Below are 25,852 nucleotides of genomic sequence, written 5' to 3' on the forward strand. Positions count from 1 at the left end.
GGTTGAATGCTTATTGACTCAAGACATTTCAGCTTTTTATTAATTTGTAAACATTTTGAAAAACATAATTTCACTTTGACATTATGGGGTATTTAAAATCAGGCTGTAACACAACAAAATGTGTAACAAGTCAAGGGGTTTAAATACTTTCTGAAGGTACTGTAAATCTTTCATTAACACACAAACTCCAGAGTCCCGATGCAACATTTGTGCTGTGGGGCTGAAGACCACTATAAAAATGGTGAAGATCATTAAGATGGCACTGAAAAAGAAAAGAGGGCACGGATGACTCCTCATTGGTGAAGGACTGGAGTCTCTCCCATGGTGCAGCGAGAGACACCAGTAGGGATGCCCTTGGAGAGAGACTACCTCTCGTTTACCCCCCGTAAACTTCTACTTGTGTGCTCAGAAAATGTCCTGTAAGTTCTCCTTTTTTTTCTCACACTGCCAATTAGGACAGTCTTTCTTTCTTTCTGGGCACGGCTCGAAGGAGAATCACAATTGGAGTGAAGACCAGTTCTCGTCTCTTTTCCCTCCTTCCCCATATTTCCACCCGGCTGTTCCTGATAGGGGTAATTAGAGGGGGGGGGGTTTGGGAGTATGAGTTATGTGAGTGTGAAGGACCCGCCAGTGGTGAACTGTCTGATTTACAGTTGCCTCAGGATTATAGGGAGTTTTGCCTGATGTGCAAAAAAGATATTACTCAACGGTAGCAACTGCCTCTGTGGCAAGAGGATACATTTCAAAACAATAGACATGTTGCAAGAGTATGAAGTTGACAATCAGGATGTGAACAAAGTTGTTGAAGTAATTGTCATGTGCGATAAGGGTCAGTTACTTGGCACTAAACCTACACTAATTGAAATACTAAGGTGGGCACAAATGTCATTAAAATAATTGTTTATTCACAAATTAATCAGCTGACGTACAAATTACAACAAATCTAATGTATGGACTCAGGCTGCATCCCAAAACTCATCATACTATCTAATATGTCAAATTAATATGCATTGTACATTTCGTATGTCAAATTAGTATGCCTGTACATTTCGTATGTGCCATTTACATAGTAGGCTCTATTTTCGGCTTGAGCTAAGGCCTCCTTAGGCAAGTGCCAAACRCACTTTAGTTTGCAAGTTCGCCATGTAAATAGCCTACGCCAGGTTCGGCTATTTACCTGTCTAATACCCTCTCGCTTAAGCTGATGTGGGAGGGGTGGCAATATTTGAAGTGTGTCTACAAAAGTGACCATTTCATGTAGCGCTAATGGGACATTTTTAATCGTCCCACACTTAAACACAAAGAGCGTATTCAAAGCCCTCACTTTGTCACTCAAACATATTCCAGTGTCTGCCTGCAAGCTGAACATCTTTGTGTGTTTAGGCTAACTGTCCCTCCCCCCTTTGGAGCACGGCTACAGTACTGACGTACAAGCATGATTCAGAAGATAAGGAGATATTTTTAATTAGCTAGAGAAGAATAGATAAACTTTTTCAATGCTAGTTAAGGATACTATAGGCATAGTTATCACGTTTCACATTGGATTTATTAACTACAAAAAATAAGACGTTTTTAAATTTGGTGCTGCTCAGCACACACAAGCTTGTGAGTTAGCTTGCTAGCTTAAAGGAAATTCAAAGTTCCTCCATATAAGCCTCTTCTAGGTATAATTCTGTAGAACTACAGTGGTTCTTTCTTTAAAAGTTAGGAGCTTATGCCGTGAACGTCAGTGGTAGATGGTGGCATTCTGTCATTGCACCACACTATCGCAAGGGGGAGTTAGAAGGCTGATCTATCGGTAGTCTAAACTGTGGCAATTAATGGAGGCGTATTCAGTCTGAGAATCTCTCTCTGACACTAGAGTCTTGGATCAGGCAACAACAAACTGTCTGTGGTCCTGGAGTTGAGAGGACTTGGGAAAATACACTGGGGGAATTTCACTTTGTGGACTGACGATTTTTGAAAAATAGGCACGGTGGGCTTTTGGTTTCTCTCCCTCTAAAAACAGGGGGGGGGGAAAGTAAGGAACTCTTCTGTCGACCCGGCATTAAAGACCAAAATTGCTTAAAGACAATTTGTGCAGTTACGGCTCAAGTCCTCAACTGGCAGCTTCATTAAATAGTACCCACAAAACACCAGCCTCAACGTCAACAGTGAAGAGGCAACTCCGGGATGCTCGCCTTCTAGGCAGAGTTGCAAAGAAAAAAACACATCTCAGACTGGCCAATAAGAAGAAAATATTAAGATGGGCAAAAGAACAGACACTGGACAGAGGAACTCTGCCGAGAAGACCAGCATCCCGGAGTTGCCTCTTTGCTGTTGACGTTGAGACTGGTGTTTTGCGGGTACTATTTAATGAAGCTGCCAGTTGAGGACTTGTGAGGCGTCTATTTCTCAAACTAGACACTAATGTACTTGTCCTCTTGCTCAGTTGTTCACCGGGGCCTCCCACTCTTTCTATTCTGGTTAGAGCCCGTTTGCACTGTTCTGTGAAGGGAGTAGCACACAGCGTTGTACGAGCTCTTCAGTTTCTTGGCAATTTCTCGCATGGAATAGYCTTCATTTCTCTGAACAAGAATAGACTGACTAGTTTCAGAAGAAAGGACTTTGTTTCTGGCCATTTTGAGCCTGTAATTGAATTCACAAATGCTGATGCTCCAGATACTCAACTAGTCTGAAGAAGGCCAGTTTTATTGCTTCTTTAATTAGCACAACAGTTTTCAGCTGTGCTAACATAATTGTAAAAAGGGTTTTCTAATGATCACTTAGCCTTTTAAAATGATAAACTTGGATTAGCTAACACAGGAGTGATGGTTGCTGATAATGGGCCTCCGTATGCCTATGTAGATATTCCATAAAAAATCTGCCATTTCTAGCTACAATAGTAATTTACAACATTAACAATGTCTACACTATTTCTGATCAATTTGATATTTTAATGGATAAAAAAATTGCTTTTTTTTCAAAAACAAGAATTTCTAAGTGACCCCAAACTTTTGAATGGTAGTGTAGTTCTCTTTTTAAAATATATTTTCCTTTATTTCCCAAAAMTCATTCCACCCCTCCCCTAATTGGAGGAAACTAATAAACAATAACACCTAGGCTTCTACTTCCAGCTGATACATACTACAGTCGAAGTCGGAAGTTTACATACACTTAGGTTGGAGTCATTCAAACTCGTTTTTCAACCACTCCACAAATTTCTTGTTAACAAACTATAGTTCTGGCAAGTCAGTTAGGACATTACTTTGTGCATGACACAAGTAATTTTTACAACAATTGTTTACAGAGATTATTTCACTTATAATTCACTGTATCACAATTCTAGTGGGTCAGAAGTTTACATACACTAAGTTGACTGTGCCTTTTAACATTTACATTACATTTAAGTCATTTAACTTTTACTTGGTACTCATCCCGGATCCGGGAGCACCCCCCACAGTAAAAAAGCTGACTAGCATAGCCTAGCATAGCGTCACAAGTAAATACTAGCATCTAAATATCATTAAATCACAAGTCCAAGACACCAGATGAAAGATACASATCTTGTGAATCCAGCCATCATTTCTGATTTTTAAAATGTTTTACAGGGAAGACACAATATGTAAATCTATTAGCTAACCACGATAGCAAAAGACAACTTTTTTTTCTCCACCATTCATTTTTCCTGCAATGGGCAGCTATCACAATTTCGACTAAATAAAGATATATATCGCACTAACCAAGAAACAACTTCATAAGATGACAGTCTGATAACATATTTATGGTATAGCATATGTTTTTTTAGAAACATTTGCCATATTTCAGGTATATATCACAGTTCTACATTGCAGCTGCAATCTGAAATAGCGTTGGAAGCAGCCGGAATATTACAGAGACCGACGTCAATTACAAAATACTCATCTAAAACATTTCTGAAAAATACACAGCATACAGCAAATGAAAGCCCAACATCTTGTGAATCCAGCCATCATTTCTGATTTTTAAAATGTTTACAGGGAAGACAAAATATGTATTTCTATTAGCTAACCACCATAGCAAAAGACACAACTTTTTTTGTCCACCATTTTTTTACTCCATCAGTAGCTATCACTAATTCGACTAAATAAAGATATATATATAGCCACTAACCAAGAAACAACTTCATAAGATGACAGTCTGATAACATATTTATGGTATAGGCATATGTTTTTTTTAGAAAACTGTGCATTTTCAGGTATAAATCACAGTTTACATTGCATCACTATCACAAAACTCACCCAAAGCGACTAGAATAACTACAGAGAGCAACGTGTATTACCTAATTACTCATCTTAAAACATTTCTGAAAAATACACACGGTACAGCAATTGAAAGACACAGATCTTGTGAATCCAGACAATATTTCAGATTTTCTAAGTGTTAAACAGCGAAAACACAATATATCGTTATATTAGCATACCACATGAGCTAACATCACCCCAGCATTGATTCGGGCAAAAAGCGCGATAACGTTATCACCAACCAAATATATTAATTTTTTACTAACCTTCTCAGAATTCTTCAGATGACAGTCCTGTAACATCATATTCCACAATGCATATAGAGTTTGTTCGAAAATGTGCATATTTAGCATCACAAATTGTGGTTATGCTATGTAATCAGTCAAAACATGGCATGCATTCTGGCCGGCGCCATCTTGGAAGGGACCTAAGTTTACGATTATTTATCGATTAGATTGACAAAAAAATACAGGTTGGACAGCTATGAAAGATGCATTGGTTATTAATGCAACCGCTGATTTAGATTTTTAAAATTAACCTTACTAGGCATACAGTGTGCGTTACAGCCAGACTAGTGCCGCAATATTGGCCGAAAAATGTGTTTACATTTTCCACATAAATACGGAATAAAATCATAAATAGTTCTTACTTTTGGACGAGCTTCCATCAGAATCTTGGGCAAGGTGTCCTTTTGTCCAAAGAATCGTTGCTTTTGTTGTAAAACGTCCACTTCAACTTCGGAACTAGCAGCTAACAGTAGCTACCTGGCCACACACATGTCCAAATCCATATCTAAGGCCGATAACTGAGCGTTTCAAAATGCTATCCTGGGGTCTTGCGTTGCGTAATGGCGGAAGTCGAAAAGGGAGCGCACCTCGTTCCTTGCCCTTTTATAAGCTCTGACAAATACGTAGAAACACCTTCCACTTCTCATTGGTTACTGACATCCAGGGGAAGGCGGGTGCAGTTCATTTCGATCCATAGGGCACACACAGAGTTTTAAACTGATCCGAGATCAGAGCCTAGTTTTCAGAGCCTTCGATGTCCTGTCATGATTTTCGCTGTAGAAAGAGTTCTGGTTCACCCCACAGACATAATTCAAACGGTTTTAGAAACTAGAGATTGTTTCTATCCAATAGTAATAATATATGCCTTATGTAGAAGCAAAATTGAGTATGAGGCAGTTTAATTTGGAGACGATATTTTCCAAAGTGGAAACAGCACCCCCTGTATTGAGAAAAGGAACAGCTTGGAAAATTGTTGAAAATTGTCATGGCTTTAGAAGCTTCTGTTTGGCTAATTGACATCATTTGAGTCAATTGGAGGTGTATCTGTGCTTGACATCATGGGAAAATCAAAAGAAATAAGCCAAGACCTCAGTGAAAGATTTGTAGACCTCCACAAGTCTGGTTCATCCTTGGGAGCAATTTCCAAACGCCTGAAGGTACCACGTTCATCTGTACAAACGAAAGTACGCAAGTATAAACACCACGGGACCGCGCAGCTGTCATACTGCTCAGGAAGGAGACCCGTTCTGTCTCCTAGAGATGAACGTACTTTGTTGCGAAAAGTGCAAATCAATCCCAAAACAGCAAAGGACCTTGTGAAGATGCTGGAGGAAACAGGTACAACAGTATCTATATCCAAAGTAAAACGAGTCCTATATCGACATAACCTGAAAGGCAGCTCAGCAAGGAAGAAGCCACTGCTCCAAAACCGCCATTAAAAAAAACAGACTGGTTTGCAACTACACATGGTTACAAAGATCGTACTTTTTTGAGAAATGTCCTCTGATGAAACAAAAATAGAACTGTTTGGCCATAATGACCATCATTATGTTTGGAGGAAAATGGGGGGAGGCTTGCAAGCCGAAGAACAACATCCCAACCGTGAAGCACGGGAGTGGCAGCATCATGTTGTGGGGGTGCTTTGCTGCAGGAGGGACTGGTGCAATTCACAAAATAGATGGTATCATGAGGCAGGAAAATGATTTGGATATATTGAAGAAACATCTCAAGACAACAGTTGGGAAGTTAAATCTTGGTCGCAAATGCTTCTTCCAAATGGACAATGACCCCAAGCATACTTCTAAATTTGTGGCAAAATGGCTTAAGGACAACAAAGTCAAGGTATTGGAGTGGCCATCGCAAAGCCCTGACATCAATCCTATAGAAAATGTGTGGGCAGAACTGAAAAGGTGTGCGGCAGCAAGGAGGCCTACAAACCTGACTCAGATACACCAGCTCTGTCAGGAGGAATAGGCCAAAATTCACCTAACTTATTGTGGGAAGCTTTTGGAAAGCTACCCAAAACGTTTGACCCAAGTTAAACAATTTAAAGGCAATGCTGCCAAATTCTAATTGAGTGTATGTAAACTTCTGACCCACTGGGAATGTGTTGAAATAAATAAAAGCTGGGGGGAAAAAATACATTCTTACAATAAAGTGGTGATCCTAACTGATCTAAGACAGGGAATTTTTACTAGGATTAAATGTCAGGAATTGTGAAACTGAGTTCAAATGTATTTGGCTAAGGTGTATGTAAACTTCCGACTTCAACTGTATGTACGTTTTACGAACACAATCTATTTTACAGTAGTTATTTTTTGTTTTTAGTACTAGCCTTCCTCTATTTCTGATATCCATATTATAGGACTATTTCTCTCTACGATTTCTATTTCATATACCTTTGACTATTGGATTTTCTTATAGGCACTTTAGTATTGCCAGTGTAACAGTATAGCTTCGGTCCCTCTCCGCTCCTACCTGGGCTCGAACCAAGAACACATCGACAACAGCCACCCTCGAAGCATCGTTACCCATGCAGAGCAAGGGGAACAGCTACTCCAAGTCTCATAGCGAGTGACGTTTGAAAAGCTATTAGCGCGCACCCCGCCAACTAGCTAGCCATTTCACATCGGTTACACCGTCCTAATCTCGGGAGTTGATATGCAATGCTTGAAGCACCGCGACGAGCTGCTGGCAAAACGCACGAAAGTGCTGTTTGAATGAATGCTTACGAGCCTGTCGAATCCGAAAACTATCATCTCGAAAACAAAACGTTTATTCTTTCAGTGAAATACGGAACCGTTCCTTATTTTATCTAACGGGTGGCATCCTTAAGTCTAAATATTCCTGTTACATTGCACAACCTTCAATGTTATGTCATAATTACGTAAAATTCTGCAAATTAGTTCAACGAGCCAGGCGGCCCAAACTGTTGAATATACCCTGACTCTGCGTGCAATGAACGCAAGAGAAGTGACACAATTTCACCTGGTTAATATTGCCTGCTAACCTGTTTCTTTTAGCTAAATATGCAGGTTTAAAAAATATACTTCTGTGTATTGATTTTAAGAAAGGCATTGATTTTTATGGTTAGGTACACGTTGTAGCACCGACGGTCCTGTTTCGCGAATGAGCACCGCATCGATTATATACTACGCAGGACACTCTAGATAAACTAGTAATATCATCAACCATGTGTAGTTTTTTTATGAGAAGTTTAATGCTAGCTAGCAACTTACCTTGGCTTCTTACTGCATTCGCGTAACAGGCAGGCTCCTCGTGGAGTACAATGTAAAGCAGGTGGTTAGAGCGTTGGACTAGTTAACTGTAAGGTTGCAAGATTGAATCCCCGAGCTGACAAGGTAAAAATCTGTCGTTCTGCCCCTGAACAAGGCAGTTCACCCACCGTTCTTAGGCCGTCATTGAAAATAAGAATGTGTTCTTAACTGACTTGCCTAGTTAAATAAAGGTGTAAAAAATAATTTTAAAACGGTGCCCAAATCGGTGTACAAAAATACCGATTTCCGATTGTTATGAAAACTTGAAATCGGCCCTAATTAATCGTCCATTCCGATTTAATCGGTCGACCTCTAGTCTGAATACTTTCCGAATGCACTGTATACCAGTACATTTGTAACAACTGATTTTTAAAGCATTTCTTAACTTCTATTAGATCAAATAGGCCTCATCTCATTTAGCAATTACATTTTATGTTGACCAAATTCAACACTCCCCACTTTCAGATTTTGGACAGGAGTCAGCTCTTGCTTCACGTCTTCCTCTCTGACACTATTTAATTTAAAAGGCCAAGCAACTGGTGTGAATGCGGAATATGAAGCAGCTACACAACAAATCCTGATGCAGAATCTTCTAATAATAATGGTTGGCAAAATCTCACTAAAGTGAAAAACTGGGTTTCACCAACAGATTTATATAAAACATATGCATTATTGACACATTGTCACCATAACCAAGTTAACAGCCGCAACATTAGCTTGCTTAGCCATATACCTAAAATCTCATTGGTTGAAGTTGTTCCAACTTCAGAAGCACTAAAATGCATTCATGTCATCTTCACCAACTGGGAGCTACGAGATTTCAAGGACTATCTGAGTGCGACAGTTTACCTGGCTCAAAGGTTAGCCACCTTTTGTGGCATATTCGCTTCATGGGCATCAACACCTGAAGGGTGTGTCACAAAGCAGGATAGAGGAGTTGGCGACCAACTTTGGTAAACATTTTCAATTTAACTCGGGATAACCTGAGGGGTGTGGCCCACAACTGCAGCATGTTATAGGATGTTTCCTGCAACAAGGGTGTGTGGACAATGTTGTTCCAGTCCTAAGCCCCCCCCCTCCCTGCAGAGGGGAGGGTAGAGGTCGTTTTTTTAATGCCCTTTGGAATGTCAGTGGTGCTAAACTCACACCATTGAAGCTCCCGTGATGGCCATTAAAAGGGATTAAGCCAGAGAGAGGACACTAACCTTGACTCACATAAACAAGATGTTTTCATACAAATCCCAATGTAACATCCTTAGCCACTTTAATAGAGCCATGTCAATCATTCATTTGGTCCCCTATGAATCCACACGTTATTTACCGGTTTCCCTACTTCTGGAGTTTAATTCAGTAGACATAACATTTACATAACATTTACATGTTTTGGACCGTTTAAGGGCCCAATGCAGCTGTATTTGTATTTATATCTATATCAAAGAATTTCTTTGCAACAATTACAGTGCATTTAATTAATGTTCCTCAATCTACACACAATACCCCATAATGACGAAGCAAAAACAGGTTTTTATAAATTTTTGCACATTTGAAAAATATAAATACTTTATTTGCATAAGTGAATACTCAAGAGACTCAAAATTGACCTCAGGTGCATCCTGTTTCCAGTGATCATCCTTGATGTTTCTACAACTTGTTTGGAGTCCACGTGTGGTAAATTCAATGATTGGACATGATTTTGAAAAGCGCACACCTTTCCTATATGTTCCCACAGTTGACAGTGCATGTCAAAGCAAAAACCAAGCCATGAGGTCGACGGAATTGTCCGTAGAGCTCCGAGACAGGATTGTGTCAACAGATCTGGGGAAGGGTACCAAAACATCTATTCAGCATTGATGGTCCCCAAGAACAGTGTCCTCCATCATTCTTAAATGGTAGAAGTTTGGAACAATAAAGACTCCTCCTAGAGCTGGCCGCCCGGCCAAACTGAGCAATTGGGGGAGAAGGACCTTGATCATGGAGGTGACCAAGAACCCGGTGGTCACTCTGACAGAGCTCCAGAGTTCCTCTGTGGAAATTGGAGAACCTTCCAGAAGGACAACCATCTCTGCAGCACTACACCAATCAGGCCTTTTTATGGTAGTGGCCAGACAGAAGCCACTCTTCAGTAAAAGGCACATGACAGCCCGCTTGGAGTTTGCCAAAAGGCACCTAAAGTACTATCAGACCATGAGAAACAAGATTCTCTGGTCTAATGAAACCAAGATTGAAGTCTTTGGCCAGAATGCCAAGCGTCACGTCTGGAGGAAACCTGGCACCATCCCTATGGTGAAGCATGGTGGTAGCAGCATCACGCTGTGGGGATGTTTTTCAGCGGCAGTGACCGGGAGACTAGTCAGGATCGAGGCAAAGATGAACAGAGCAAAGTACAGAGATCCTTGATAAACTGCTCCAGAGCGCTGATGTGTTATTAGCAGAGGTTTGGATCCCTCTTTTGTTATTGGTCTATCAACCAACTTACCGCATGGTGATTTCACCTTGGAAAGCTGAAATTCTCACCATGCAAACCTGCTGATTAGGTCATGTGTAGATTGTATTTTCAACCAGCAACTATGAGGAAATAATACTGATGAACTTTTTAATACTTTTTTACGATGTTCGTTTTCGTCAGCTGTACAATATGTTTTAAAACAGTTTTCAAGCTTAATTTTGACTGCACTGGGCCTTTTTAAGTTGAATTTTCCCAATAGGAAGGCTCATGGGCAATTAAAAATCATCTCCCTGTTAGGAGATCATGAACATGACAATATCTGTCTGAAAACTAATAGCCTTGATTCCTCAATACCTCACCCCACTCTCAAAGCTCATTGGAGGAGGAGTTGACAGCTAATACAATTTTATGACGCTGTCCCTGTTGCGGTCTTCAAATACTTTTTTTATTTTTGTTATCCTAAAGCCGAGCTTAACAGGCATGCTCCCAAAACTAACATCTATTATCTGTGTAATTAGAACTTTGTCGTGCACTGTCTCTGTCATTAGCATCCCCCCCCCCCCCCCCCTCCTGTGAGGATACGCCTGCCTCCTGTTTCCAAAAGGACTTGCAGCATTTGGAGATTTGTAATGATTTTTAATCCTCCATTTGGGCAAAGCGACAGCAACCGCTTGATTCACTATTCAGACAACTACAGAATGATCAGGGATCACTTTTTTCATTAACCACCTGAGACTAGGCAGATGAAAAGATGCTTGACTAGGTGTTTTATTCATTCTTATTTGTATAAATTTGGACTCGTTGTTTGATCTATTTGATTTTAGCGTTAAGACCGCTCACTCCTCCTAGGTTATTTTTTGTTAATGTATAATATTTGCTGACGCTACTTTGGAATACACCTCTGAAACGACTAGGGGTGAACAGGTCCATGAACACTTGGTTTAACCTATCCAGTCGAGAGACCAGTGACCACCCCGAGAGAAGGAAAAAAGTATTCAGTATTCAAACCTTTCCAAAGGCTGTACTTATTTGATCCCGTGAGAGCGTTTGTGATCCCTGTGAAGCGTAAGGAGTCACATGTCGCATTCAGGCCCACTAAAAGTAACATGATTACCCTGCCCTATAAAAATAACTGGAAAACAACGGTATACATTTTCTTTTGGGGCTTGAAGGTGTATCTCCCACTCCTTAACTTGCAGTTGGAGTGTAGTTATTGTCAACAGAATTTTATGGTTATTTAGGGTTACATGTATAATAACCTGAACAAACCAACCGTTATTAGTCAGGCCACCTCCAAAACAGGCTACGCAATCTTCACAACATATTCATCGAACACCAATTAATTTTGACTTGGCAAGAAAGGACTGTCGAAGTCCACCCTTGACATCAATTGTCTGGATGATGAGCCTGCATTTTCAGTCTTCGACACCTGCCAGATCTGAATGCTGGCGGCAGAAGCTAGTATCAGTCTAGCGACTGCGGCACACGTTTGTGACATTGAATTTCACACTACATTAAACATCTAAATTGTTCTTTAGTTTCTCAGTTTTCTAGAGCCCTGGCCCCAACTATGACTGTCAAACTGATCCTGTCATGACCATATACTTTTATGACCTTTTGATACATTATGTTTCTGTTTTAATTCTGGGCCTCTGTTTTGAATAAATGTTCAAGGAGCAAGGACAAAATGAACTCATAATGACATCTACCAACGTAGCTCTGTGTGTAGCTATCGCTTTCAACAGCGATGGAAGTGATTGTTACAAAATCTCACTCAAGAAAGTAAGCCTATGAATGACAACAGCTTGTGGACGGTAGACATTTTTCTCTGCAGGGGGACATGTTTCTGACTATGGTGTCACTCCCCCTTCAATATTTTTGGCGGTTGATGCATAATGCTCCTTCCCTTACGAGTTGTGGTATGACTCTTTCTGTCTTTCTCTTTCTTCACTCTCGCCATCTTTGTCTCTCTCACCCCCACCCCCTTTCTCTGTTTGTGTGTAGTGTGGGTCTGGATGTGGGGCTTTGTCTCCATCACCATTATCAGCCTGCTGTCCCTACTGGGCGTAATACTGGTGCCCATCCTCAACCAGGGCTGCTTCAAGTTCCTGCTCACCTTCCTGGTTGCCCTGGCTGTGGGCACGCTCAGCGGAGACGCCCTGCTCCACCTGCTGCCACATGTGAGTACTTTCCGGTTCCACTGACCCTGTGACACCTTAGTTTCTCAGATAGCCACTGTCGTGTCTTTACTGTCATTAACTTCTTCAGGCTGCAAGCCCGACACCGGGCACAATATGACAACAGCCACTTCAAGTGCAGGGCGCGAAATTCAAAATGTATTTTTGAGAAATATTTAACTTTCACACATTAACAAGTCCAATACAGCATTTGAAAGATAAACATCTTGTGAATCCAGCCAACATGTCCGATTTTTAAAATGTTTTACAGCGAAAACACCACGTATATTTATGTTAGCTCACCACCAAATACAAAAAAGGACAGACATTTTTCACAGCACAGGTAGCATGCACAAAGCCAACCTAACTAACCAAGATCCAACCAAACTAACCTAGAAACAACTTCATCAGATGACAGTCCTATAACATGTTACACAATAAATCTATGTTTTGTTCGAAAAATGTGCATATTTGAGGTATAAATCAGTTTTACATTGATGCTACCATCACAGCTACCGTCAGATATAGCACCGAAGCAACCAGAGTAATTACAGACACCAACGTCAAATACCTAAATACTCATCAAAAACATTTCTGAAAAATATATGGTGTATAGCAAATGAAAGACAAAGATCTTGTGAATACAGCCAATATTTCCGATTTTTTTTAAATGTTTTACAGCGAAAACACAATATAGCGTTATATTAGCTTACTACAATAGCTAACACACAACAGCATTGATTCCAGGTAATCGGTAGCGATAGCACAGTTCGACAGATATATGAAATATCATCCCAAAATGGGTCCTACTTTTGCTGATATTCCATCAGAATGTTGTACAAGGGGTCCTTTGTCCAGAACCGTCTTTGTTTGGGTTTAGAACGACCTCTTTCCCTCTTGAATTAGCAAGCACACTGGCCAAGTGGTGCTAAGCTCTCCATCCTGAACAAAAGCAGACAACGCAACACGCCTAACGTCCCGAATAAATKTCAATAATCTAATAAAACTATATTGAAAAAACATACTTTACGATGATATTGTAACATGTATCAAATAAAATCAAAGCCGGAGATAGTATTCGCCTATAACGACGGCTTTCCAGAAGGCGATTCCAGGKTCAACTTCGCGCTTTCGAAAATACAGRAAATGGCGGACCAGTCATTCCAAGAGGATTTATTCCACTTCAGAGCAAGATAATCCATTCATTTCTTCTCTCACTTCCTCTTGACATCTAGGGGAAGGTGTATGACGTGTATGTATATCAATACGTATCATGCCCATTTATAGGCAAGCCCTTGAACAGAGACCTCCGATTTCAGAAACTCACTTCCTGTCAGGAAGTGGGCTGCAGAAGGAGTTCTGTTTCACTCAGAGAAATAATTCAAACGGTTTTAGAAACTAGAGTGTTTTCTATCCAATAGTAATAATAATATGCATATTGTACGAGCAAGAATTGAGTACGAGGCCGTTTGAAATGGGCACCTTTTTCCAAGTTAGTCAATACGCCCCCTGCAGCCATAAGAAGTTAAATTGAAGACTTCGTTTTTATCAAAGATTCTCTGTAATTAGTTATTACGCGATCAACGATATAATAACGTAACTAATTAACTAGGAAGTTGGGGCACCAGGGAAAGTGTTCAGATTACAAAGTTATAATTTCCCAATATAACCTTTCAGATATTTTCATATCTGATCAATAGTCTTCTGATTAATGATTTATTTATTTTACCTCACGTTAGTCTCATTCCAAACGTCGTAAATTGTTGGTTATCTGCACGAACCCAGTCTTCACTATGAGTCATCCATACATCAATTGTCTTAAATCATTTATTTATTACTAACTAAGTAATTCACAGAAATGCGTTAACAAACAAACAAATTTAAAATGGTTACATGAAATGATAGGAGAAATATGCCCTAGTGGGCTGAACCGGCATGGCGGCTTGTTAGACAAAAGGAAAATTGGGGGTCGACTAAGAAGTCACTACAGAGTTCATAATTATAACAATTGACATGCTAATCCTTTACACATGAACGCTCACTCATTCGGGAACAATTGCAATCAATATATATATATTTACGCTCAGTGTGTCGTCTTGATCGCTGGAGAAAAGTTAGTTTCTGTTGGAGAGTTTCGTCCGTCTTTCTCTCTCTGTCTTGGTTAGAGGAGATTGTCACTCTGAACTTTCATTCGTTTCGTTATCAAGTGGATGTTTCGGCGGTTGTCGTTCTTCGCGTTCAATGATACCGAATTCCTAGCTGCAGACTAGTAATCAATATCAAAGACTTGTTCTTATTCTGTCGGTATAGTCTAAGAGTTTAACCACGTGGTATGGTTAAAGATTCAGCAATGGTACACAACCTTCGTTCCTCTCCTAATGGAGAAAAACATGGTCTAGTGATAATTTCTCAGAGTTGGGTTTTTATTAGGATTGCAGAAAGGGCTGTCCCAGGATGTCTGACCCAACTGGGCTCAGGGGCGGGTCCTCGGATTTAGTTCAAATCAAAAGGGATTGGATTTTTCTTCATTAAACAGTCCAAAATCATATTACACAATTATACAAACAGTATCATACTCACTCATTCATCTTATGAGGTTTACATCTAATTGTTGTATATCTGAGGCTATTATATAAACAGCGGTATGGTAATGTAGCCACACAGTCTCCCATGAGTTTCCCAAGTTGTGACAAACGGAGTATGATACTGTTAATAGCTGGAATCTTCACCGATCTTTTATACTTTTTCCGGAACATGAAATTTGTTCGTACCTCATGTTCTGTGAGGTGGAAGAAATCCCTTTGTTCTCTATGAAAGTTTTACCCTCTGCTATACTGTGTGTCCATGAGGAGATTCTCAGGAATGTACGACGTCTCTCTGGCCACAGCATGGGTTGGAGGAAAGGGGGAGGCAGGGAGTGGCAGGGAGAGGGAGAGGGGGATGGGGCTTGATGTACCCAGACAGGCAACGTCATGACACCACCATGGCATCCAATCTACACACATCCACCAACAAGTTCAGAGACTTGTTTGGGTTGGTGCATTTTTTGCTTTGTCATTAAGGGGTATTGTGTATGGATTGATGAGAAGAAAAAATATATGTTTTATCCATTTATCCATAAGGCTGCAATGTAACAATGTGGAAAAAGGCACCTTACTGTAATAGATTCCATTTAAATGGGCAAAAATAGCTTTTTAGCATTTTTACTATGACTTTCTGGGACTGGGGAGGGGAAACTGAAAACTAGCTGTTACTAGCAGAGAGGTTTGGATCTCTCTTGTTATTGGTCTATCTACCAATTTACCGCATGGTGATTTCACCTTGGAAAGCTGAAATTCCAACCATGCAAACCTGCTGATTAGGTCCTGTGTAGATTGTATTTTCAACCAGCAACTATGAGGAAATAACACTGATTTTAACTTTTTTATACTTCTACAGTGTTTGTTTCATCAGCTGTACAATATGTTATAATATACAGGAAACGCTTCATTTTGACTGCACTGGGCCTTTAAGTTGAATTTCCCCAATAGGAAGACTTTTTACAGGATGTCAGATTGATGATTCACCTGCTGCCCCACGTGAATTAAAGCTATACTTGGAAGAGGGGAGCTGGGCTCCCCCACAACAAGAATGGAAATATCTATGCGGGCCCCCAAAAAATAAAGATATTAACATTAACCCTAAGAGACATGGGGCACCCCAAGAGTCAATGTCAGGACCTAAAACTTGAATGCCTACCAGACACTGGCATGTAGATTAATACATCTACCAGCCACTCAGATTTTTTTTACCAACCAAAATATTTGTTTTGCGTTACACTAAAAAACTTAAAATAAAATGGATGAGCATGCTTAGTAACGTTTCTAAAACAAGATATGTATTACTAGTAAGAAGTAATGTGGTATATTTCTCAGTTTAATGTAATATTAACCAAGTCTTTTAACCGAGTCTTTTAACCAAATATCACAGATTCTGCTGCCCTTTTAAGGTTACTGTGGTAACGGGGCCACTTGAGTCTTCAGTGTGCCTTACTGGTGGGAATTTCGGCTCTTTTTGCTGACTGATCTTTTCGACTCGTTCAGTCATAATAACTAATTTCGTTAATTTGAGTCAATCATGCCCAGAGCATTCAGGACCCTCTACTGGGCATCGATGAACTGAACTCTCAAAGTCATGATTCTTAAGCCTCTGGTTCACATGTCGTTCACCATAGGTGGCTCATTGGAGCTGTCATTTGTGACTGAAACTTGTACATTGTTTAAAGCACATTTTTACATGCGTGTATTGCTGGGCATACAAACATATAAGAGTGTTTATTACAAGGTCTAGACTAGTTGTGGCCGCAACTGGACTAGATTTTGAGAAACTCTTGGCGAAATGCATTCCTTGACTGCCGTGAGGGTGATGAGCACAATGTTGTTTGCGAACTGCAGCACTCCAAATGTTTCATTTGAGTTTGTTGAGCTGTGTATGTTTTGGTTCTACAAAGCTGTTTCCAGCATAACATTCAATAATCAATTAATGGCATTCATTAATGCACCATGCAATCAATTGTCAGTTCCTCCACACATATGCCAGACAGTTGGTGGTCGGAGCACGTCTCTGGAGTCGCTGAGCCGGAGGAACGTGTATTAATCCTGCTGTAAGACTCGATGCGGTCAGCACTAGCAGCTGGAACGAGGAACGTGTATTAATCCTGCTTTAGGACTCATTACGGCCGGCACTAGCAGATCAAACGAACGACTAAAATGAACAAGTCACTCATGAAAAACAAATCATGACTCTTGAGTCAGTAAAAATCGTAGTTCAAACATAATGAATTGTTTTCGAACTGCACATCACTAGTGTGCCTGTGAGAATCTGACTAGAGGCCAACGGCATCTCTTTGCCTTCAGTGGAAGCAAACTCAAACATTTAAAAACAAAACTTGTGGACAAAACAATGTAAATATCCAAGAAACACAAGTCTCACTTTACTAGTTAGACCAACTCCTGGCTGTGTGCATTGCTTCTAAAAGCAAATATTTCAGTGCGTACAGCCCCCCAGACAGGCAGTGTTGCTGCGCGAGGTGGGGTACAACGTTCGGATTAGATTGTGCATTAACATGTATGAAACAGAATGGCAGAAATACTTAGAAAACTGATACTGCAGCATTTATTTTTCTATTAATCACAACTCGCATGTGCCCATACTTGACTTGTGACTATTTTTATAAAATGCCCGCACTGTAGAGCCCTGAGTAACTACCCGCCAATGCCAAAACCTACCTGCATTTGGTGTGTGGCGAGTGTTTAATTTTAGGCCTTGATCCATATGCAATTCGAACACGGAGTAGGCCAACTTCTCTGCCCTGTACCACCCACACATCCACCTCGCATGCCATCTGTTCCCGTGTAGCCATGGCACCCAATCCACACACACTCACTAACCACATTCTGGCCCAACGTTAGAGCATTCAGATAAAAGTGGATTGCGTAGAGCAGACATGATTTCGTTTTCTTGCAGAATAAGAAATAAGGTATTGACTTCATGACATTTTCAGCTGCAAAGTTCTAAACATTGTAAACCCCTGCCATCGCCAGAGCAACTCATTCGCTATAAGATCCTGTTCCCTTACCACTGGTGCCCTCAGTGGAGTGCCAATATAGTGCCACACACACAGTGCCAACTCCCCTCACAGCCCTCAGCCTGACAGCTCCTTGTGAAGTATCACACACATGACTTATTCAGATGTTTTATTTATTTATCTGCGTAATATCAGACTGCTCTAGTTGAATTTGCCTTTTGCATTATCCCAGACAATCGTTCTCCACAAAACCTGCATTCAGATCTCCCTGCAAACTATTCCAACCAGACTTCCTCCCCTCTGAGTTTCATGCCAGTCATCAATTCATCATCCAGTCATCAATTCATCATCCATCACCCCTAGTAGCGATGGAATAATTGTCTTGACATTTCATACTGTTAACAAGTTCAGGAATCCTGGCCATGAAATTAAAGAATGTTGGCAAAAGTTACTAGCTAAGCATTTGCTAAAGTTTCTATCTGTTATTTTAAAGAACACTGGTACTAAACAGTACGTTTGTTGCTAAATGGCACTATGCTTATTATCCTTGTAATGCCGATCATAACTATTTTATTAACATTATTATTCTCTTGGCCAAATATTATATTAAAAAATGTAAATGTAGTTTTTTCATTTAACTGTTACAATTTTATAAGTCCCTCAAACCTCAAAGTATGAGAAATCATGTCTTGTCACATCTAAAGATGTACTGAATTTGTGTTTGATTTTATCATTGTATACACAAATGTCTCTGTATTGATGTGTAATATTGATATTATTGTTGCAATAAACACACAGGAAAAAAAGTTTTCAGCACTTTATGCTAAAATGGTTAAATTCATTGAATTTGTAAAGTACACCGTATCTAGTCTGGGTACCAGCCTTTTTAGCCAACATTCCACGTTCAGCAATCTCAATGTTCAATATGCAGCTAGATGTCCGGTGGGGTTGCTAATTGGTTTTTGGAAATTACATAAATATTTTCCATGACAACATGTGCAGCTTCGAAATTAGAATTATACAAAGTCAAAAACAACAATTTAGCTGTTAGCTAGGCAAGTTGTTACATTTTAAAATCAAAGCTACAATGTTTTGTGGTTTGAATTGCGGTATATCTTTAGTTTGAGAATTTTATCAAATCAAGCTTTATTTATACTTCCAGTGCATTTCAGACATGGAATGCAACACAATGTGCTTCACATGATAAAACAATGAAAATAAAAGCTTAAATATTTACTATACAAAAAACATGTGATAAGAAAACACTAAAGAAGGAGCAAAACTGAATGAGTAAAGCGCCCTAAAGCAAAGCTAAAAAGATGCGTTTTAAAATCGATTTTAAATATGTCCACAGTTTCGGCACCTATCTGGTTCTCTGGCAGGATATTCCAGAGATTAGGGGCATAATAACTAAAGGCTGCTTCTCCATGCCTCTTGTTCCTAGGATTTGGGACAGTTAACAGGCCGCCAGAGGACCTGAAGGACCTACTGGGTACATCAATTAAATGTTTTGGTGCACAATCATGGATTGATTTAAAAACAATAGAAGAATCTTAATGTATTATAATTTATTAGAAAAATTCAGCAGAGGCCTTAACTAGTGTAATGTGTCGTCAGTCTGGCCTTGGTCATTACCCGTGCTACATTATTCTATGTTTTGCAGTTGACTAATGGCTTTTTTTGGGTAGACAAGACAGGAGAGCATTACAGTACTCAAGCCTGCTTGTACTAAATGCATGGATGATTCTTTGTATCAGCCTGAGAGAGAAACGGCCACACCTTGCCAATGTTCCTCCTCTAAAATAACACGTAGGTTTTTAAACCTGGTGTTTTATCTTTATTTCCTGTGAATTAAAATGTGCTTTGGCTCAAACAGTAAGTACCTTGTACCATTTTATTTATTTTTTTATTTTTTTTCATTTTTTTTTTCAGTTGCAGTATGTTCACCACGGGTGACAAACTCTATGCTGGTTCAATAGGTCCTAAAACAATTTACTTCTCCAGTATGTCCAGAAGGACATCATGGTAAAAAAATTGGACATGAGCTAGCAACTTTTCAGACTGATTTTCGTCTGGTCAACAACAACAAAAACGCCACAGAACAATGAGCTATATGTTTCACCGAATGTATAAATCTGAAGCATCTGGTTGGGATTTCCACTCATCGCTGAATATGGTGATGAGAGGAAGCCCAGTCCACAGTTGGGTAACAGTCAGAAGATGGCGCGAGATGGATTTATTTTAAACCGTTTTGGAGCGTTGTCCATTCGCACATTTTTCATGCCTCTGACATGCGGTAATGATTTTAAAAAAGTGCTGTAATAGCCTACAGTTTTCTTGACATTTTGTTTTAATTATTGTTATAGGCTCATGTTTTTACCGCTACGCCGTACCCCACTTTCTTTTGCCGTGACACCGTAGCGGACTGCCTTATTTTAACCCCTGGTTATTGCACATGTGTACTTCACGGAGTAGGCATGTGCCAATAGGATTGTGCTAGCTTGTGCTTGGCTCTGCCCACCTCGATTGTTCTGCCCACTGATTCATTTTCTTCCATTGGAAACGACAGGATGTGGTCTCTTGGGTTAGTTATAAAAGTCTTTGCTTACGTGATCTGTGGAGAAAATACATGTTTATTTAGTTCAAACATAACCCTCATAGCTTTACTCCAATCACAAAAGTTATCGAATCAGGATCAAATCCTCTGATCTCCTCGGTCATTAATGATAACATTTTCATATTTGAAGATTGAAGAAAGGTCAGTCTCTTTGACAAATGACAGGAGAGGCAAGGAGTGGAATGTTAGCTAAAAAGACTGGTACTCTGGCTACACCATACCACAATTTCCTATTACCAGTGGAAACAAGACTGTAAAATAGTGCAACCAATATTTCGTTTTTTTCCCCATCTCACAGGCTCAAGGGGAGCACGACCACAGCCACGGTGAGTCGGGAAACGAGAGCAACACTAAAGAGGTGGACATGCTCACTGCCTTTGACGGGGTCTGGAAGGGCCTGACAGCGCTGGCTGGAATCTACTTCCTCTTCATCATTGAGCACTGCCTCGGCATGTTCAAACACTACAAAGACGCAGGGGTAAGGAGGAGCCATGCACCCATACCTGATTGAATGCTATGGAAATAATTTCATAACTAGGTGTTTACCAGAGGTGGGATCAAGTCATTGTTTTACTTAGCACTCAAGTCCCAAGTCAAGTTTCGAGTCCTAAACAAGTCATCATGTGCTCTTCACCAAATGTAATACAATTCATATTTTTAACAAGAGTAATAGTTAGTATATTACATTTACACAAATCATGAATGCTTTTTAAAATATATATTTATTACTTTCCAAATAAACTTTATATTTCCATGGAAGTACATGGGTAGCCATGAGAAAGCCATGTAAGCTTGTGCACAATCGCCCAACCTTAACACACACACACACCCTCTCTGTGTGTGGTTACAGTAGGCTAACGTAGGCTAACGTATGTCAATGGTTTCAGGAACAGCAGTAACATCAGGCAGGATTTAGGCTTCCAACTGCCTGGCCAGTTGTAGCACAATCTTGGGTGCAATGATCACATTCCCTCACTGACTGACAGTGTGGAGGCTCATTATTTTAACGTTACGTTAGCCTACATGCTACACTAGCGAAGTTTTATATATAGCTGTCGGCTATATTAGCCATGACTTCTGTTCTTTGTGCAGCTTCAAATGTCGAACGAAGTTGTTGCGCCTCCGTCTGTAATCTTCTTACCGCATGTTTTGCAAGTTGCAATCCGTTTTTTTGATGACTACAGTGTAGTCTTTATATCCGAAAATAATAATTTTGGGTATCATCTTTCCAAGGGTTCCATCTGAATTCACCCACCGACGTTCCTCTGCACTGCCACGCGCAACTTTTTCTCAGCTGGCACAATTTCATTGGCTGCTGTCCGATTCAGACTGTAATCCGTTAAATTAAGAGTTTATGCACTGCACACTTCTTTTCTTTTAAAGCGTAATTTTTATTATTTGGGCTTGGGGAGGGTATCAAGTCAAAAGGCTCAAGTCATTGGTGTCAAGTCGAGTTGCAAGTCACCATATTTGTGACTCGAGTGCACACCTCTGGTGTTTACTATTGTTAACTGGTATTCAGAATACCTGGAAAGTAAGACATACCTTATATTACTGTGACGTGAAAGAGTCGATTGTAGGAAATACAGTGCCTTAAAGTATTCACACCCCCCCCTTGACATTTTCCACATTTTGTTGTTAGTCTGAATTTAAAATTGATTCAATTTCGATTTTGTATCACTGATCTACACATAATAACCCATAATGTCAAAGTGTAATTATGTTGTTAGAAATGTTTGCAAATTAATAAAAAAGTGAAACGCTGAAATGTGCTTAACAAGTCACAAGTTGCATGGATTCACTGTTTAACATGATTTTTAAATGTCTACCCTGTCTATGTACCTCATACAGTTGACGTCGGAAGTTTACATGCACTTAGGTTGGAGTCATTAAAACTTGTTTTTCCACCACTCCACAAATTTCTTTTTAACAAACTATAGTTTTGGCAAGTCGGTTAAGACTTTGCATGACACAAGTAATTTTTCCAACAATTGTTTAGACAGATTATTTCAATTATAATTCACTGTATCACAATTTCAGTGGGTCAGAACTTTACATACACTAAGTTGACTGTGCCTTTAAACAGCTTGGAAAATTCCCGAAAATGGTGTCATGGCTTTAGAAGCTTCTGATAGACTAATTGACATAATTTGAGTCAATTGGAGGTATACCTGTGGATGTATTTCAAGGCCTACCTTCAAACTCAATGCCTCTTTGCTTGACGTCATGGGAAAATCAAAAGAAATAAGCAATGACCTCAGGAAAAAAAATTGTAGACCTCCATGTCTGGTTCATCCTTGGGAGCAATTTCCAAATGCCTGAAGGTACCACGTTCATCTGTACAAGCAATAGTACGCAAGTATAAACACCATGGGACCACGTAGCCATCATACCGCTTAGGAAGGAGACGCGTTCTGTCTCCTAGAGATGAACGTACTTTGGTGCGAAAAGTGCAAATCATTCCCAGAACAACAGCAAAGGACCTTGTGAAGATGCTGGAGGAAACCGGTACAAAAGTATCTATATCCACAGTAAAATGAGTCCTATATCGACATAACCTGAAAGGCAGCTCAGCAAGGAAGAAGCCACTGCTCCAAAACCGCCATTAAAAAAAACAGACTGGTTTGCAACTACACATGGTTACAAAGATCGTACTTTTTTGAGAAATGTCCTCTGATGAAACAAAAATAGAACTGTTTGGCCATAATGACCATCATTATGTTTGGAGGAAAATGGGGGGAGGCTTGCAAGCCGAAGAACAACATCCCAACCGTGAAGCACGGGAGTGGCAGCATCATGTTGTGGGGGTGCTTTGCTGCAGGAGGGACTGGTGCAATTCACAAAATAGATGGCATCATGCATGGAAAATGATTTGGATATATTGAAGAAACATCTCAAGACAACAGTTGGGAAGTTAAATCTTGGTCGCAAATGCTTCTTCCAAATGGACAATGACCCCAAGCATACTTCCAAAGTTGTGGCAAAATGGCTTAAGGACAACAAAGTCAAGGTATTGGAGTGGCCACCACAAAGCCCTGACCTCAATCCTATATAAAATTTGTGGGCAGAACTGAAAAAGAATGTGCGAGCAAGGAGGCCTACAAACCTGACTCAGATACACCAGCTCTGTCAGGAGGAATAGGTCAAAATTCACTCAACTTATTGTGGGAAGCTTGTGGAAGGCTACCCAAAATGTTTGACCCAAGTTAAACAATTTTAAAGGCAATGCTACCAAATACTAATTGAGTGTATGTAAACTTCTGACCCACTGGGAATGTGATTGAAATAAATCAAATCTGAAATAAATCATTCTCTCTACTATTATTCTGACATTTCACATTCTTACAATAAAGTGGTGATCCTAACTGGCGTAAGACAGGGAATTTTTACTAGGATTAAATGTCAGGTATTGTGAAACTGAGTTCAAATGTATTTGGCTCAGGTGTATGTAAACTTCCGACTTCAACTGTACATTGGATTTTCTTACCAAGACGACCTTGAATGTTCCCGAATGGCCTAATTGCAGTTTTTATGCAGAAATCGCTCCAACATTTCCTGGTTGTTAAAATTCTAATAGTTTGTCTTTTCAGTTTGTGACAAAACAAGAGAGTACTGTATTGTAGAGAATCATTGTACAATCTAAATCACTTTGAAATATATTTCAATAACCAGAAATATTGTATTTTCAGCAATTTGAAGCTGGTGCACAAAACCAAAAGTAAAAGACGCAAATAACAAACTTAAGCACGGGAAACGTAGTAATAGCGTACATTAAACAGATCTACCGCTTCTTAGTCTTGCTTTCATTGAGTGACATATCTGTAACTCATTTATGTCATTATGACCCGGTTGCCCAAAAAGTTACATATTGCAGCAGAGCTTGAAGATTAAAAAAAAAAAATTGTGGGCTAATATTGTGTCCTTGCTGCCAAAGGTGATTTTAACATGTATTGTGTCAGGTGGTTGAATACATATCTAATCAAGATATATTAGTTTTTTTTTCTTTTTTTCTATTAATTACAAAAAGTTACTTTTTCTTCCTCTTTGACAGAGTTTGTGTCTATCGTTGACAAAAAATGACAATCCATTTCATTCCCACTTTGTAACAACAAAATGTGGAGAAGGTGGTGTGAATACTTTCTAAAGGCACTGTAGTAGTACATGTACAGGTAACTGCCAAAATAAAGGAAAGACCAACATAGTGTCTTTAATCAGGCGTTTGGCCACCAGAACAGCTTCAATGCGCCTTGGCATAGAAGTGTCTGAAACTTCATTGGAGGGATGGACACCGTTCTTTCACGAGAAAATCCTTGATTCGCCTCTTCACTGTTGACATTGAGACTGGTGTTTTGCGGGTACTATTTAATGAAGCTGCCAGTTGAGGACTTGAGGCGTCTTTCTCAAGCTAGACACCTATGTACTTGTCCTCTTGCTCAGTTGTGCACCAGGGCCTCCCACTCTCTATTCTGGTGGGTCTAATCCTGGACGCTGATTGGTTAAAACCGCATTCCAGCCTGTCTATTCCACAAGTTACCACCGGCTGCAGAACAAAAAAACTGAACGACTGGGTCACGTCTCTGGCAACCGATAGAACGATAGAACGAACAACCAGCTGGCTAGATTTGTGTCGGGACTATATCTTGTGGAAGAATGAAATAGTATGAATAAATTCATCAAAATAACGTTTTTAATGAAAATATGTCAATTATTTTAGTATGTTTTGTAACCCAGTTTCTCAGGAATTATCACTTAAGTGTGGGTGAATTGCTATACTTGAGCTAGCAAACAAGTCTGTGTCTTTCTATTAATGTGTCTATTCTTTCTTCCTTCAGGGCACCTTCTGTCGCAGGAAGAAGAGGGGCGAGGAGGCCAAGATTGGCAGGAAGCTGTCAGATCACAAGCTGAATCGACGCTCGGACGCGGAGTGGCTTCACCTCAAGCCTCTCACAGAGGGTAAGAGGGTGTCCTGTCCTAAAGTGAACTCTAACTAACAAAAGAGTAGGATTGTTACCACACTTAAAATGGAAGATTTGTGTGAGATGTGTTTTTTCTTGGAATTTTGTGTGTAGGAGGATGATAATACTATGCATGACAAAAGTACAAGGAGTGTGTTTTTTTATTTTTATATATGCATTGCTGTATTGCCAGCTTTGTGTTTTGTAGGACATGCCATATACAGTATATCCTGAACTTGGCATTTAGTAACAGCTTTCTACTCC

General features: G+C 39.9%; 1 protein-coding gene across 3 annotated transcripts in view; it reads left to right on the forward strand.

Moving 5' to 3' along the window:
* Positions 1–25,852, forward strand: part of slc39a10 (solute carrier family 39 member 10) — a 73,156-nt gene that overhangs the window by 34,039 nt on the left and 13,265 nt on the right. For all 3 annotated transcript variants that reach the window (XM_024146102.1, XM_070442525.1, XM_024146103.2), the window contains 3 exons: positions 12,278–12,453; positions 20,932–21,111; positions 25,466–25,586. In XM_024146102.1, coding sequence (XP_024001870.1) covers positions 12,278–12,453; positions 20,932–21,111; positions 25,466–25,586 — 477 coding nt within the window. The remainder of the gene's footprint in view (positions 1–12,277; positions 12,454–20,931; positions 21,112–25,465; positions 25,587–25,852) is intronic.

This window comes from Salvelinus sp. IW2-2015, unplaced genomic scaffold (assembly GCF_002910315.2).
Source record: "Salvelinus sp. IW2-2015 unplaced genomic scaffold, ASM291031v2 Un_scaffold16287, whole genome shotgun sequence".
In the NCBI taxonomy this organism is placed as follows: domain Eukaryota; kingdom Metazoa; phylum Chordata; class Actinopteri; order Salmoniformes; family Salmonidae; genus Salvelinus; species Salvelinus sp. IW2-2015.